Raw genomic sequence first — 17,394 nt, forward strand, 5'->3', positions numbered from 1 at the left:
GTGGTTATCTATTTACCATAAAACTGTAAAGTCCTTGTCTGTAGCAGGAGCCGAGGGGTTCACAGAGCCCTTTAGTTTCAGTATGAACCTGTGAAGACCGTCAGACGTGATATGTAAAACAACAACACACAACTAGTCAAAGCACAGCAAACACGGTAAAGCAGAGGAGAGTTTCACATCCTGTCCTAGATCACACATCCAAATTGTGTTGCGTCAGCAGGGGACAGCAGAGGGAGTACTTAGATCATAGAAAAATGGAATTAAATTGTTTCTATCATTCTGTGGATGGTCTCAGTGCATAGACTACTCACTACAGCTAAGAAGCCCAACATAGACTACTCACTACAGCTAAGAAGCCCCACATAGACTACTCACTACAGCTAAGAAGCCCCACATAGACTACTCACTACAGCTAAGAAGCCCAACATAGACTACTCACTACAGCTAAGAAGCCCAACATAGACTACTCACTACAGCTAAGAAGCCCAACATAGACTACTCACTACAGCTAAGAAGCCCCACATAGACTACTCACTACAGCTAAGAAGCCCCATCTAGAACATATATGTTTTGGGGTTGCTCACTTGATCAGATCCAAGGTTTCAGCGAACATCGTATACGCCGACTTCGGGGTCTGGGGATCGGTTTCCATAGCGATGCCACTCTCCACGAAGGACATGGCAGCATCTAGGTAGTTGAAAGCTTTGCCCACCTTATCCGGCTGGATTAAAAACACACGGGGACCTTGATTTAAAATTGGGACACCGAATCCACTGAGCTCGTCTCTTATGAGAAAGTGAAAGAGAAATGTAGGAGAGAGAAAGAGGGCACGGTTACCGTGGCATCTGCCTTGTGCTTGAGTGTTTTGGCTTCCTTCATGTGATACTCCACTGGCTGCTGCCTGTGGGCGGCAGGAACAGAACAACTGATCAGACACAACAAAACCCCTTAGAGAGATGGAGAAATGGCCACCCACACAACAATGACAAACAGGGAGGGACGTTTACCGCTCTTCGAACCGGAGCAGGGGTCTGGAGGACAGGGCGGCCCCGGTGGGCTGGGAAGGCACGGAGAAGGCAACGCTGCTCTTGAGGACTTTCTGCCAGGACCACAGGCGAGACAGTATTAGAACAGCCTTCATATCAACATCTGATTCTCATTTATTTCAAACAAGCTTCATACAACCAATTAATGCAACATACAAAACACTGAGCTTCTTTCCTTTGTATGACATTAAAACATCTGACATACATGCGTTAATGTATAACATAAAAATGGACTCAAATATACTACCTTGGCATGCTCTGTGCGTTGTTTTCCAGTGCTCTTCTTGTGCTTGACAGGTGTGGAGGCCTCCCTGTCCCTGCGGCGGGCTGCAGATGCTGTGCTAGGCTCTGGGGCATCCACCGCATGTCGTTTGTGGCCCCCCTGCCCTTTCCCAGGATCCTGAGTGGTGGTGGGCTGCAGCAGAGGGACAGGAGCCCCCTTAGACCGCTTCCTCTCAGTCCTGTGAGGAAGCAGACCAGACAGCATGTTACAGAGGGGAGAGTAGAATGAGGGGAATAGGAATGCTGTTGATCTCTATTGGGGGGGGGGGGGGACTTTCCAAGTCTGACACCCAGACCAGTCTCTAGGGTGGCATATGCCCAAATGAGATGTAATTAAGGTGCTTGGAAATCACCAAACCTTTTCTTTAATGCATCTCCAATATCGTTGTAATGTTAAAAAGGTAAACAAGAAGAATGATATACCAGAAGTAGTTTGGGGCAGAGAAGCTATGGGTGGATGGATCTGCTGCATAGATATGAAGACCCTAACTAGGAGGAGAGAGAGAGAGAGAGCAGGTGTAGTGTTACTCACTAGCTAGGAGGAGAGAGCAGGTGTAGTGTTACTCACTATCTAGGAGGAGAGAGCAGGTGTAGTGTTACTCACTAGCTAGGAGGAGAGAGAGAAGGTGTAGTGTTACTCACTAGCTAGGAGGAGGAGGAGAGAGCAGGTGTAGTGTTACTCACTAGCTAGGAGGAGAGAGCAGGTGTAGTGTTACTCACTAGCTAGGAGGAGAGAGAGAAGGTGTAGTGTTACTCACTAGCTAGGAGGAGAGAGCAGGTGTAGTGTTACTCACTAGCTAGGAGGAGAGAGCAGGTGTAGTGTTACTCACTAGCTATGAGGAGGAGAGAGCAGGTGTAGTGTTACTCACTAGCTAGGAGGAGAGAGCAGGTGTAGTGTTACTCACTAGCTAGGAGGAGAGAGAGAAGGTGTAGTGTTACTCACTAGCTAGGAGGAGGAGGAGAGAGCAGGTGTAGTGTTACTCACTAGCTAGGAGGAGAGAGCAGGTGTAGTGTTACTCACTAGCTAGGAGGAGAGAGAGAAGGTGTAGTGTTACTCACTAGCTAGGAGGAGAGAGCAGGTGTAGTGTTACTCACTAGCTAGGAGGAGAGAGCAGGTGTAGTGTTACTCACTAGCTGAGGAGGAGAGAGCAGGTGTAGTGTTACTCACTAGCTAGGAGGAGAGAGCAGGTGTAGTGTTACTCAGCTAGCTAGGAGGAGAGAGCAGGTGTAGTGTTACTCACTAGCTAGGAGGAGAGAGCAGGTGAGTGTTACTCACTAGCTAGGAGGAGAGAGCAGGTGTAGTGTTACTCACTAGCTAGGAGGAGAGAGCAGGTGTAGTGTTACTCACTAGCTAGGAGGAGAGAGCAGGTGTAGTGTTACTCACTAGCTAGGAGGAGAGAGCAGGTGTAGTGTTACTCACTAGCTAGGAGGAGAGAGCAGGTGTAGTGTTACTCACTAGCTAGGAGGAGAGAGCAGGTGTAGTGTTACTCACTAGCTAGGAGGAGAGAGCAGGTGTAGTGTTACTCACTAGCTAGGAGGAGAGAGCAGGTGTAGTGTTACTCACTAGCTAGGAGGAGGAAGCAGGTGTAGTGTTACTCACTAGCTAGGAGGAGGAGGAGAGAGAGAGGTGTAGTGCTACTCACTAGCTAGGAGGAGGAGGAGAGAGAGCAGGTGTTGTGCTACTCACTCAGACTTGCGGGAACCAGGACCTGAAGTGGAGGGTTTAAGATCTTTCTGCAGCTTTGGCTTCTTCCTTGGCACGGTTTTCACATCCTTCTCAGCCTGAGAAACAAAACGTATTAGAGACAGGCTCGCTCTTCTTCCAGTAATAGAAAGGGCAAACCAAGCTTCTATGGCGAAACCACCATTATCATAGTACTACCACTTTATAACATTAGTCAACCGTACAGGTTGGCAGCCCTCAGATGGGCAATGACGCACAGCCTAGATAAGAGCCTTGTGAAGGAGGCCAGGCTGCCCTGTTCACCTCAAATGAGCAGAGAGCCAAAGAAAACAAACCAGGTACTGTACATAACAATTTGAATCAATGTTTGGAACTAAGCCATAGGACTGGTCTCTAAATGTAATCAAAATCGGTTGTGTACACATATCGTAGGTGCAGCTAAATGTTTCTGGCTTCAACAGTGCAGCAATACCTAACAATACACACAAATGACCAAACTACAAAGAAAGGAATCAAAAAATATATATAAAAAAAAAATTAGCCTATGCAGAGTTTGGAATATATATATATATATATATATATATATATATATATATATATATATATATATATATATATATATATATATATATATATATACACACACACACATACATACATATATATGATGGTGTGTGTACAGTATATGAACAGAAAAGGTGTGTATAGACGGTAGCTATATAGGATGGTGTGTATAGACAGTATAGACAATAGCTATATAGGATGGTGTGTATAGACAGTAGTTATATAGGATGGTGTGTATAGATAGTATAGATGATAGCTATATAGGATGGTGTGTATAGACAGTAGTTATATAGGATGGTGTGTATAGACAGTAGTTATATAGGATGGTGTGTATAGACAGTATAGACAGTAGTTATATAGGATGGTGTGTATAGACAGTAGTTATATAGGATGGTGTGTATAGACAGTATAGACAGTAGTTATATAGGATGGTGTGTATAGACAGTAGTTATATAGGATGGTGTGAATAGACAGTATAGACAGTAGTTATATAGGATGGTGTGTATAGACAGTAGTTATATAGGATGGTGTGAATAGACAGTATAGACAGTAGTTATATAGGATGGTGTGTATATACAGTAGTTATATAGGATGGTGTTTATAGACAGTAGTTATATAGGATGGTGTTTACAGACAGTAGTTATATAGGATGGTGTTTACAGACAGTAGTTATATAGGATGGTGTGTATAGACAGTATAGACAGTAGTTATGATGGTGTGTATAGACAGTAGTTATATAGAATGGTGTTTACAGACAGTAGTTATATAGGATGGTGTGTATAGACAGTATAGACAGTAGTTAGGATGGTGTGTATAGACAGTATAGACAGTAGTTATATAGAATGGTGTGGTATAGACAGTATGGACAGCATATGAATAGAAAAGGTGTGTACAGCAGTAGTTATATATTTATTAGGTACACCACACCGTTTATGAAAATGGTTTGCTCCTACAGACAGTGAGTAAATGTGACTTGCTATATATAAAGCAGGCAGACGTCGAGACTTTCCGCTACGGTTTGATTGAAATGCTATAAAATGTGCCACAACGAGTGACCTAAACAACTGAGTGTGGTATGATTGACGCGCCTGGCGTTGACTGTTACAGTATCTCGGAAACAGCTGGCCTCCTGGGCTTTTCACGCACGAGTGTCTAGGGAGAACAGAGGATGGTACGACAAAAAAACATCCAGTCAGCGGCTGTCACGTGGGCGAAAAAAAAGAGCTTGAGAGGTCGAAGGAGAATGGCAAGAATCGTGCAAGCTAACAGGCGGACCCACAAACAGGCAAATAATGGAGCAGCACAACAGTGGTTCGCAGAGCGGCATCTCAGAACGCACAACACATCGTTCCTCGTCACGGATTGGCTATTTGCAGCAGACACAGGGTTCCACTCCTATCAGCTAAAAACAAGAAGAAGAAGCAGCTTCCGTGGGCATGAGATCACCAACACTGGACAATTGAGGAGTGGAAAAACATTGCCTGGTCCGAACGAATCCTGGTTCTCTGTTGCGTCATGATGATTTGATGGATGCAGCATGAGTCCATGGGCCCATCCTGCATGGTGTCAACAGTACAGGCTGGTGGCGGTAGTGTAATGGTGTGAAGAATGTTTTCCTGGCATACGTTAGTCACTAAGGTGCAGGGTAGAGTACTGGGTGATAGCTGGCTAGTAACAGTGACTGAAGTTCAGGGCGGAGGCCTGCTAATGGTGACTGTTTAACAGTCTGATGGCCTGGAGATAGAAGCTGTTTCTCAGTCTCTCGGTCCCAGCTTTTGATGCACCTGCACGGTCTCCGCCTTCTAGATAGTAGCAGGGTGAACAGGGTGTGGCTCGGGTGTAGCGGAGGCCCTTGATGGGGGGGCTGTAGGTGTCCTGGAGGGCAGGCAGTGTGCCCTCCGGTGATGAGTTGGGCTGACCGCACCACCCTCTGGAGAGACCTGCGGTTGTGGACGGTGCAGTTGCCGTAATCGTTACGTAACAGGAAGGTGTACAGGAAGTACGGGACACTGTGTCTGCTGGTATGGTAGCAAGCACCATCCCCTTGTGTTTTAGAGTACGATAGGACTGTTGATACACTTGGCTAGGAGTGGGAGAAGGTTACTACTACTACAAAGGACTGCAGAACCCAAACCAGCTCATCAAGCAAAAACAACAACCACTACTAATCAGCAACACCACGAATACCATTTCATCATAAAAAGCCAACCTACCGGTCTCTTCTTGCAGACTTTGGTAGGGATGGGGGCAGCAGGGTTGGTGTCCCCTCTCTCTGGGGCCGTGTTGGGTCCCTTCCTGATGACTGGCTCCTGGCCCCCTGAAGAAGGCCTGGAGCCCTGGGAGGGAACCCTGGACAGCAGGCTCAATTCTATCTTTACCAGCAGGGCCCGTGGAGGACCTTGGCAGACCCTGGAAGCTTTGGCTGAGGACTCCCGCTTGGCCTTGTGTGCTGGGTCTAGAGAGTGGCGCCGGGGCTTCTTTTGGCCCTTCTGAGGGGCCGGGAGGGTCTCCGTCCTGACACTGATGGTCTTCACCACAGCTGGGGCTGGCTGGTCTACCTCCTGGGCAGGACTGGGACTAGGAGACTTCTCCCGCTTACAGTCCAGCACCAGAGTCACCTTGGGGCCACCCTGTGACTCTGGTTGTTCGGTCTTCTTCTCAGAGGTGCCACGTTTGGCAGGCTTCCTGCTGTTTGTTTTGGCTCCGCTGCTCTTGCTATTGCTGTGGCCGGTTTTCGTTTTGACCTTTGGCTTGTCTGTGAACGAGGTGTCTTTGTCACGGGGGACCACCTCCACACTCTCCACCTGTAACCCAGCCTGAGGGTCTTCAGGTCTGGGAGCCTTGGCTGGTCTGGAAGGGTGTTTGTTCCCCACTGTCTTTCTCTGGCTGCTGCTGCTGCTGTTGTTCCCAACGTGCGAAACGCCCGGGGACTTGTGTTGGACATGCTGGTTGTGGGCAGCTTCTTCACTGCGTTGAGGTTTGGCTTCGCCGTCACTGAACTCTGAGCGACGTGGGGGTGTGTGGGATTTGTAGTCCCTGGGAGGAATGGCCTCCTCCTCATGGCTCTGCTGCTGTTTGGGTAGAGGGCTCAGTAGAGCGTCACTCTGGCTCTCTGTGCTGGGGTTCTGCTGGCTCACTCTGATCCAGTTGTTCAACTGCCAGTTAGTCACCACGGGGCCCTCCGTCTGGACAGACAATATATGATCAATGAAAAGAAACACAAATATATATTAGTGGGTGGCTGCTGAGGGGAGGACGGCTCATAAGAATGGCTGGAACAGAACGAATGGCATCAAACACCTGGAAACCATGGAAACCACGCTACTCCAGTCATTACCACAAAAAAAATATATATATATATATATAAAAATAAAATAAAAAAAGAAGCCTAAATCTAGTTCTGAGATTGTCCATTGAGCAAGTTTATTTTATTCCATGACTTTAATGTGTCCAGGAAATTTGACCCCACAGTGTATATATGATCAAAGCACGTTACTTAAGTGTTCTGAGTGCATGACTAATCAGTGTGCTGTGTGATTGTACCTTTGTCACAGGTGGGCTACTACTCCTGAGGGGCTGTGGGGGGGCCTCTGTCCCACTCTCACTGCTCTCACTGCCTGACTCCGACCCTGAGCTGCTCTCAGAGTCACTGGAGCTGGCTGACTCCACCCCACTGGAATGTGCTGCTGTAACCGTACTGGGGGACCAGAAAGAGAAAGAACAGGGTTACAACCATACTGAGACCGAGTAGAGTCACTTGCAACCAGAGAACACAGAGACAGACCCAGATTAAAATCAGATAAGCAGGTTAAGAATGAAAGTTTCATATCCTGACACAGCATGACAAAAAAAAGCAATAATGTTTTATAAAAAAAAGCAATGTATCGAGTTAAGATTAGGGGTGAATCGGTGATGACATTTTGTCAGCCGATTATGGTCTGATAAAATCCATTTCATATTCATATTAATGTCTAATAAAATCCATTTCATATTCACCATCACAAAAAGTGGTTTGCAGTCAGATGGAACAGAGTAAATAGGCATTTTAAGATCATAGATTTAGCCAGTGGTAATTTGTGGAATAGACACCGGCTGGAATGCGGTTTTAACTAATCAGCATTCAGGATTAGACACACCCTTGTATAAGTGGCTGTGCACCATGCCACAGGCTGTAGGCCAGTCCATTGCGGACCGAGTGCTCATATGAAGTGGCTATGTTGAGCGAGCATAAATGTGATGTGTAGCATAAGATAACCATCCACTATACATAATAACACAGTCCACACTGAAAAAGGTGATTACTGGAATGTTTAATTTTGGAGTATAGGCTAGCTAGACCAATTACGTACCAAAGACATCTTTAAAAAAAATTACACAGTGTAGGGCGTCTTCTTTCAGATGGGACGTTAAAACGGGTGTCCGTCCTGACGCTCTGTGGTCACTAAAGATCCCATGGTACTTATAAGAGTATGGGTGTTAACCCTGGTGTCCTGGATAAATTCCCAATCTGGCCCTCGTACCATCATGGTCACCAAATCATCCCCAGCTTCCAAATTGGTCCATTCATCCCCTCCTCTCCCCTGTAACTATTCCCCAGGTCGTTGCTGTAAATGAGAATGTGTCCTCATTTTATTTTACCAGGTAAGTTGACTAAGGTTAAAAAAAAACACATTTGTAAACGTTTTTCTGCCACCCGTAATATGCAGTAGGCTATGATTGGGCTCATATATAGGCCTATGCATATGCATTAACTAATATTCATATCGGTGTTTTGGAATGAATCACCACCTTAGAAAGCGCCGTCTGTTTCATTATGTTCGGCTTTGAAACAACATCCACAATGACCATGTTTTACACTCAGTTTCAACCTGCTGTTGAACTTCCATCTTTAAATTGATCAAATCACAGTGAGGTGAGTTTTAAAAGCACGATACTGTGACTTGATGTGACTTTAGATTTTGGTTAGAGGGACACTAGATCCCTGAGTTCCAGGCCATTAGTACACCTGAAGGTTGTTAGCGAGTTGGATACTACAAACGAGACCCAACGGTCACGTGGAATTGCACTGCGGTCACGACTCCCGGTGTGGCGGTAATACGGTCACCAGAACAGCCCTAGTTAAAGATGGTGATTTTCCCCTGCGACGTCGCTATAAACCCTGTGTTGAGGGCTACCTACACAAATTCATATAGCCAAGGCTCGGTGGCATAGCTGCAATTTGACATATGAGATGGACACATTTCATGAGCTAGCAAAATATTTGGCCCCCTAAGAGTGAGCGGAGGATAATGATGCGCGTGTTGACTCATAACCAGTGGTCAACCGTGGTTATATCCACGGGGCGGACGAGTTTAGGGTCACTAAATATTGTGGATGAAGGGCGGGCGGGTTGAATAAAGATCATACAATTCCTTAAAAACCATAAATGTATAATTCTTGTGAAATGTATATCTACAGGCTATATTTAGGTATTTATTTTCGGCTATCTGGCATCATTGACTAAAAGCCTAAGGCATAATTGCACTCACGCCAAATAGCCTGCCTACAAGACAAAAAAGGACAATGTCGGAGTTTAAATTCAGTAAAAGAAAAAGAGAGTTGAAAATAAATAAATGTTTGCTAAAGATTTGGTGACGTGGTAAAAAAAAAAGGATGATAGCAGTGATGTTATGCGTGATGATTGTGAGGCGCTATACATATTTCGACAGTCACAAGACGGGTACTTCTTAATAGGCCTAAGGGAACTTGCAGGGATACTGTTCAGATGGGTGAAATGTAAACTAAAATCTGGACACTGACTGTACGTCTTGAACCTCTCACATCGCCTTAATCTTAACTCCTGCAGAATTAAGCATTCCTTGCATTACCATGACACACCAAATTAAAAGGCAACATTTTCACTCGGGAACAAGAGTGGAGAAATATGATTTCTTTCTTTCAGAATTTTGAGAGAGTGTGAAATTTCGATATCATCTGTAGAGGTACTTTCTTCACCAACGTCATAAAAGCTGATATTTTAATTTATACTATTCATCCAGGCCAAACAAATATTATCAGAAACATGTTGAGTCGTTTTTCACAGATTTCTATTTCCTTACCACCGGTCAAAAGTTTAGAAGGAAAATATTTTTTTTGTTTTTGCATTTTCTCTCCGGTCCCTAAACATCTTTGCTCCACGAAAGAAGCAGAGATGACAAAGGAATACTTTTTACACAGTTGTCAAACTAAATTGAAGCATTCATTCTATCGATTTATGACATTCTGGTGAGCAAGGGTTGATTTAGACTTCCAGGGCAACATATAATGACAGAGGAGAAGCTGTATGTATCTAATTATAGACAAAGTTGACTAACAATTAGCCTACCAAAATGTTGGAAGTGATAAGCAGGAACATATCTAAAAGCAGGCAAAAAGAAATCCTTCAGGCATGCCTGTCACTCTGACAGAGCTCCAGAGTTCTACTGTGGAGATTTGGGAACCTTCCGGTTTTCAGGTGTAGGTGAGTGAAAAAGGGGGACACTGTAGAGCTCTTTCACCATCCACCCAACCTGTATTTTACTGCGGTCATGACTCCCGGTGTGGTGGTAATACGGTCACCAGAACAGCCCTAGTTAAAGATGGTGATTTTCCCCTGCGACGTCGCTATAAACCCTGTGTTGAGGGCTACCTACACAAATTCATATAGCCAAGGCTCGGTGGCATAGCTGCAATTTGACATGAGATGGACACATTTCATGAGCTAGCAAAATATTTGGCCCCCTAAGAGTGAGCGGAGGATAATGATGCGCGTGTTGACTCATAACCAGTGGTCAACCGTGGTTATATCCGCGGGGCGGACGAGTTTACGATCACTAAATATTGTGTTGATGAAGGGTTGAGAAAAAAAAGGAGAATACAATTAATTAAAAACAAGGTGTAGGTGAGTGAAAGGGGACACGGTAGAGCTCTTTCACCCAACCTGTACTGTAGCTAGAAATAGGATTGTCAGCCCACCTGTCTATTGTAATAGGACTGTCCCCTGGGTGCATACACCAACAGAAGCCGTTTACGCTTGGGGCCCACGAGCCCGAGCCCTCGACTCCTTCCTGTGCCCAGGTGTTGTGGGGGGACGTCACTTGGGGGACACTTTGTTTCGGAGGACCCCATCACACACAGGTGAGGTGCATGCATGACATGGCGTTTTGGTATGTCATATTGTAAAGGGGACTTCATCTCATCTCAATAGTTTTGGTATGTAATTTCGCGGCTGTTTTTTTTTTGTTGTTGACCATATGTCCTCACTGACGTTAAAGAGACGGGGTGGGAATCTACCCAGCTGTGTTCTACTACAACACACAGAAAGGTGTTTAGATAAGAAACTGTGACACACACGGCCGTGTGAGGACACTGGCCCTCTGCAGGCTCAGTCTGCAGAGAGAGAAATGGAATATGTGACAGAGGCTCCTGCCGGTGAAACCTCTAATCTGTGAGCAGGGGGGTAAAATCTACCGGTGAAGGGCCTCCCGGGTGGCGCAGTGGTTAAGGGCACTGTACTGCAGCGCCAGCTGTGCCACCAGATACCCTGGGTTCGCGTCCAGGCTCTGTCGTAACCGGCCGCAACCGTGGGGCGATGCACAATTGGCCTAGCGTCGTCCGGGTTCGGGAGGGTTTTGGCCAGTCCTTGTCTCATCGCGCACTAGCGACTCCTGTGGCGGGCCGGGCGCAGTGCACACTAACCAGGTCGCCAGGTGCACTGTGTTTCCTCCGACACATTGGTGCGGCTGGCTTCCGGCTTGGATGCGCGCTGTGTTAAGAAGCAGTGCGGCTCGGTTGGGTTGTGTATCGGAGGACGCATGACTTTCAACCTTCGTCTCTCCCGAGCCCGTATGGGAGTTGTAGCGATGAGACAAGATAGTAGCTACAAAAAAAAAAATTTTTTTTTTAAAAAATACACCACGAAATTGGGGAGAAAAAGGGGTAAAATTAAAGTAAATAAATAAATGTTAAAAATCTGCCAGTGAAACCTCTAATCTGTATCTATACACATCTATACACACTACATAGGGTCACCGCAACGTTTTCAACCCAAACGGAAGGGCCTGGGGCACAGCGTAGCCCCTTGTTGGGGACTTGACACAGGGTGAGAATGGTATACTCACCATGAGCTCTGTTGACAGATGGAGGGCGGGGCTAGTGGAGGTGATCCATAGTGTTCTGGGAAGAGAAGAGGGAACACCAAAACATCATTACTAAAAACGCAGACAGAATAAAGGACGCAGCGATAAACAACATCACGGGCCAGTGAGCTCAGTGGAGGAGATCCAGGCAATACGAGGTCAATCAAGGGTCAGAGCTCATTTGAGAGAAGCTAGCGGTTTATTATTTCTTGGCCATCCAGTTCAATAGACGGGGAGATGAACAACATGGCTGTGATCAACAACTTTCTAACTGCGGGGGACCAGAGGTTTAAGTGTTTGTGACGGCGTCCGCCGGCGATGACAATAGATAGAGGGCGAGCGAAAGAAAGATCGAGCAAGTGAAAGAGGACGAGCGAGCGAAAGAGAGTGCGAGCGAGCGAAAGAGAGTGCGAGCGAGCGAAAGAGGACGAGCGAGCGAAAGAGAGTGCGAGCGAGCGAAAGAGGACGAGCGAGCGAAAGAGAGCGAAAGAGAGCATAAGAGAGCGAGCGACAGGAGTGGAGGAAGTGACCATTCTCCAGTAGTTTTGATGTTAAGAGGCCATGGGAGGGTTTTTAAAGTCTCCTCTGTCATGAGGATAATACAATCTGACACCAAAAGGGAAGGTGTCGTTGTGGTGGATTGAGAAAGAGAGAGTGAAAGGGAAGGAAGGAGAGAGAGCAAGACACACACAGAGAAAAAAAATGTAGATAAAGCAAGAGAGGGCACCCAGCTGGCATTTACAGCACAACTACGGAAACAGGGCTGCATAAGAGCAACCCCCCATCAACTGCCAACGAGCTAATAAAAGCCTTGTTCTACTTTGAGAAGTACATTGCTGAGCTAGTGTTCAACTTCATGTTGTAATATGGTATATCTAGTGAGTATACTCTCCCAATCCCCCACATTAACATGTTGTAATATGGTATATCCAGTGAGTATAGACTCCCAATCCCACCACATTAATGTGTTGTAATATGGTATATCCAGTGAGTATACACTCCCAATCCCCCACATTAATGTGTTGTAATATGGTATATCCAGTGAGTATACACTCCCAATCCCCCACATTAACGTGTTGTAATATGGTATATCCAGTGAGTATAGACTCCCAATCCCCCACATTAACGTGTTGTAATATGGTATATCCAGTGAGTATAGACTCCCAATCCCCCACATTAACGTGTTGTAATATGGTATATCCAGTGAGTATAGACTCCCAATCCCCCACATTAACGTGTTGTAATATGGTATATCCAGTGAGTATACACTCCCAATCCTTCACATTGACTTACTTTGTCCTGGAGACGCAGGTGGGACATGCTGTGCTTCCTGTGAGGGGACAAAGTAGAGGCGACCAGCCTTAGTGACACACACACACACACACACACACACGACAAGGGAGGCATTATGCTTTCCCTCAGAATCTACGACAACAGACTACAACACTGATGATTAACGTATGTAGTGTAGGTGCTGTGAATGACTGACTAAGTGGAACACGCGTGTAGATTTATTTTTAAAAAAAACATTTTTTTTGGGGGGGGATTCTAAGTTGCTAGTAGAGTAGAACCCATGGCCTGAAGTGTTTAAGGTTGGATACCTAAAGCTAATACAATAGTGTGTAGTTGCGTAGGTTGTGCATCTCAGGCAACGCAGAGGGCCTTCAGGCTCACCTTGACTGGGAAGGAGAACTTGGAGGGCTCAACTGTGCTGGGCGTCTGAATGGCAGTCAGGAGAGGAGGCCAGGAGTGGGTCATTTCCTGAAGGAGGCAGAGAGAGAGGGGAGTCAACCCAGCGAGGAGGACTAACTACCCTACCCAGCAGGACCCAGAGAGGACCAACTACCCTACCCAGCAGGACCCAGAGAGGACCAACTACGCTACCCAGCCGGACCCAGAGAGGAGGACTAACTACCCTATCCAGCAGGACGAGGAGGACTAACTACCCTATCCAGCAGGACGAGGAGGACTAACTACCCTATCCAGCAGGACGAGGAGGACTAACTACCCTATCCAGCAGGACGAGGAGGACTAACTACCCTATCCAGCAGGACTAACTACCCTATCCAGCAGGACGAGGAGGACTAACTACCCTATCCAGCATGACTAACTACCCTATCCAGCAGGACGAGGAGGACTCATTCATACAGCACATGAAGTGGGGTTCTGTCCTGAATAAATGCCAGCTAGCTCTTTAAACATGGGTTGGATTTAACACAGGAATGTGAAAAGTGGCCATGTGCTCAGCAACTAAATCCCTCTTTTAGCCACGATGATAATGAACACTAGCAAACTGAGCAACCTCCACCTCTACACGATTCATTAGTAAAGATTTGAGAAGTGCTTACCCTCAGAATGTCTTCCACACAGTCAGCTTCATGTGACAGCGTCTGGAAGGCAGCACAACACTGTTTGAGTGACACAGAAACCAGCCAATAGGGGAAGCTTGAACAAAACACATACATGCATGGTGGTAAATGCACTGAAACAACTACGATCAAGTGACTTTCCCTGACACACACACACGCACCCGATACAGTCCCGATACAGTCCAGCTTGAGAAGAGGCCCCTTCTCAGAGGTCAGACTGGGGCCAGGACAGGGTGTGTGTGTGTGTGTGTGTGTGTGTGTGTGTCATCCATAATTGGAATCTCAGAGCTCAGACTGGGGCCGGGCCAGGACAGTGTGAGTGTGAGTGTGAGTGTGAGTGTGTGTGTGTGTGTGTGTGTGTGTGTGTCATCCATAATTGGAATCTCAGAGCTCAGACTGGGGCCGGGCCAGGACAGTGTGAGTGTGAGTGTGAGTGTGAGTGTGAGTGTGAGTGTGAGTGTGAGTGTGAGTGTGAGTGTGAGTGTGAGTGTGAGTGTGAGTGTGTGTGTGTGAGTGTGTGTGTGTGTGTGTGTGTGTGTGTGTCATCCATAATCGGAATCTCAGAGCTCAAAGGTGGTCACAGGATTTCAGTTCAAGTTCGGACAATCAAAGAATTAGCTTTTTTTTTTGGTGGATTTTCATATTTAACAGCTTGCCTTTTTAGTTCTCTCTCGTCATTGTATGTCACACTAACAAATAATACATGTTCAGGATTTGAGATAATTGTTTACAGCAATGTTTTAAGTTGTTTCTTAATAAGAACAGCAATGTCTTGAGTGCACAGACATGTCAACTAAGGCTTACATGATTTAGGCTATTCATTGATAGGAATGTAAAAAAGGCAGGAACGATGTAGCGCGCGTCAAATTATTTGATCAGATTAACATTCTGGGACACATTCTGACAACACAAACAACAGTATTCTGTTGTCACTTCAGTTTAGTCAGCTGAGACAAGCAGTTTTCAGTGAAACATTTCAACTGACTGGTTTCAGAAGCCAATAGAGTACCAAAGACAGACTTTTAAAAGATGTAGGCCTAAATTACACCATGTCAGGGATTTTTATGCCATTGTAATCCTTGGGCGGGTCACCTAAGTGTTTTTTTTCAGGGTCGCCTAAGACCAAACAGTGTTAAAATCTTGAAAAAAATAAAATAAAAACTATACATTGGGATGAAAATATGCTTTCAAGTGTAAACAAACTACTACAGCCAGATATAAAACGCATAGATATCTAACACGTAGAAAAGATCATGGACCAGTATATTATTAAATAACCATCTTTGGGAACTAACAAATCACCAAAATAAAAGCTAGACCAGGGGTTCCCAAACATATTTTACCCTTGACCCCATTTTGATTTAAAAAAAAATATGTGACCACACTATGTAGAAAAGTGATATAATCTAGTGGCAATTTAACAATTTTTTTTTTTTTAATATATATATATATTTTTTAAATTTGTGTTATGACAGTCAATTACAAATCAGTCTAGCAGTACTTTTGACGGTCTTTTATTGTGAAAGAACCATGATTTAAAGTGACTGAAATTACATCAGAAAGGTTTTGGGAAGTTCAGAAGATCATCAGGCAAATCATTTAAATCTGTGTAGAAAAGCAGCTCATCATTGAGGTTCTTTCCCCCCAGTCTTACTGTCTGATCTCGTCCACTCTGTTCTAACGAAGCGTGTGGGCATTGTAGACTGAAACAGAAGGCACATACAGTGCAATTGGGTAGTATTGAGACCCCCCCCCCCCGTCAATTCACACACAATACATGAACTTTAAAAAAAAACCCACAGGAAATATCATATTTACAAAAGTATTCAGACCCTTTACTCAGTACTTTCAGGAAAATGGTCAAATATATGCATTCATCAAGAAAACATCCCTGATCATCCCTACTGCCTCTGATCTGACGGACTCACTAAATACAAATGCTTTGTTTGTAAATTATGCCTGAGTGTTGGATAGCCAGGGGCTATCCGTAATATTATTATTTATTTATAAAGTGCCATCTAGTTTGCTTAACATAAGGAATTTGAAATGATTTATATTCTTACTTTTGATACCTAGGTATATTTAAAACTTTTTTTAAAGGGTGACTTCCATTTTTACTTGACTCATTTTCTATTAAGGTATCTTTACTTTTACTCAAGTATGACAATATGGTACCTTTATTGAGGAGTGGCTTCCGTCTGGCCACTCTACCATAAAGGCCTGCTTGGTGGAATGCAGCAGATTTTTGTAAAATCTGAAAATGTAGAAATGTTCTGAATATTTGAGAGAGTTTAACTGAAAAGTGCAGTAACAGCGTGTTAAATTCTGCAGTAGCTGCCTAAAACTATGGAACCCATCCTAATCACCAACTTTTTAATATATATATTTTTATGACGATACCGTCAACATATCCTATTTGTATTGTCTTTCATTTGTAACATTGTGTGGTGATTTCAGAGGTGTCACCACGGGTCCCAGATGTAGTGGGGAAATTGTTTTTAACCTAACCAACTCCAGACCCTTTACACAGACAAAGAGACAACTGCGATTGTACAAAAATGTACAGGGCTGACTGAACTGGCTGTATGCAGGGTTGCATCGTGAAGGCCTTTTCATCTGTAATTAAAAAAAAAAAAATAACTCAGTATTTCATCACTATTGCGTTGATTGATTCATGCCAGTCAATCATCTTGGATTAAAAAGGCGTAGGTAGCCTAACCACCTGAAGCTTGAATATAAACCAAATTTGACCATTCACATTTTCTCAGAACACAAATAAAAATTGGCCTATTTTAGGCTATAAATACATAGCTTTCCCCTGGACCAGATGGGATCTAGGCTTTCTGCACCTGTGGTTGTCGTCAGTAGGCTGCTCTAGGCTACCTGTGGTTGTCGTCAGCAGGCTGCTCTAGGCTACCTGTGGTTGTCGTCAGCTCTAGGCTACCTGTGGTTGTCGTCAGCTCTAGGCTACCTGTGGTTGTCGTCAGCTCTAGGCTACCTGTGGTTGTCGTCAGCTCTAGGCTACCTGTGGTTGTCGTCAGCTCTAGGCTACCTGTGGTTGTCGTCAGCTCTAGGCTACCTGTGGTTGTCGTCAGCTCTAGGCTACCTGTGGTTGTCGTCAGCTCTAGGCTACCTGTGGTTGTCGTCAGCTCTAGGCTACCTGTGGTTGTCGTCAGCTCTAGGCTACCTGTGGTTGTCGTCAGCTCTAGGCTACCTGTGGTTGTCGTCAGCTCTAGGCTACCTGTGGTTGTCGTCAGCTCTAGGCTACCTGTGGTTGTCGTCAGCTCTAGGCT

The 17,394-nt window shown here is 45.2% G+C and overlaps 1 protein-coding gene across 1 annotated transcript in view; it reads right to left on the reverse strand.

Moving 5' to 3' along the window:
* LOC135548076 (AF4/FMR2 family member 1-like) overlaps positions 1-17,394 on the reverse strand; it is a 58,189-nt gene that overhangs the window by 12,245 nt on the left and 28,550 nt on the right. Inside the window, 12 exon segments of the mRNA XM_064977315.1 lie at positions 17-88; positions 585-721; positions 838-901; positions 1,008-1,099; positions 1,294-1,507; positions 3,016-3,110; positions 5,790-6,761; positions 7,120-7,273; positions 11,715-11,769; positions 13,026-13,062; positions 13,407-13,493; positions 14,081-14,122. Coding sequence (XP_064833387.1) covers positions 17-88; positions 585-721; positions 838-901; positions 1,008-1,099; positions 1,294-1,507; positions 3,016-3,110; positions 5,790-6,761; positions 7,120-7,273; positions 11,715-11,769; positions 13,026-13,062; positions 13,407-13,493; positions 14,081-14,122 — 2,021 coding nt within the window.

The sequence above is a fragment of the Oncorhynchus masou genome, chromosome 11 (assembly GCF_036934945.1).
Source record: "Oncorhynchus masou masou isolate Uvic2021 chromosome 11, UVic_Omas_1.1, whole genome shotgun sequence".
NCBI lineage: Eukaryota > Metazoa > Chordata > Actinopteri > Salmoniformes > Salmonidae > Oncorhynchus > Oncorhynchus masou.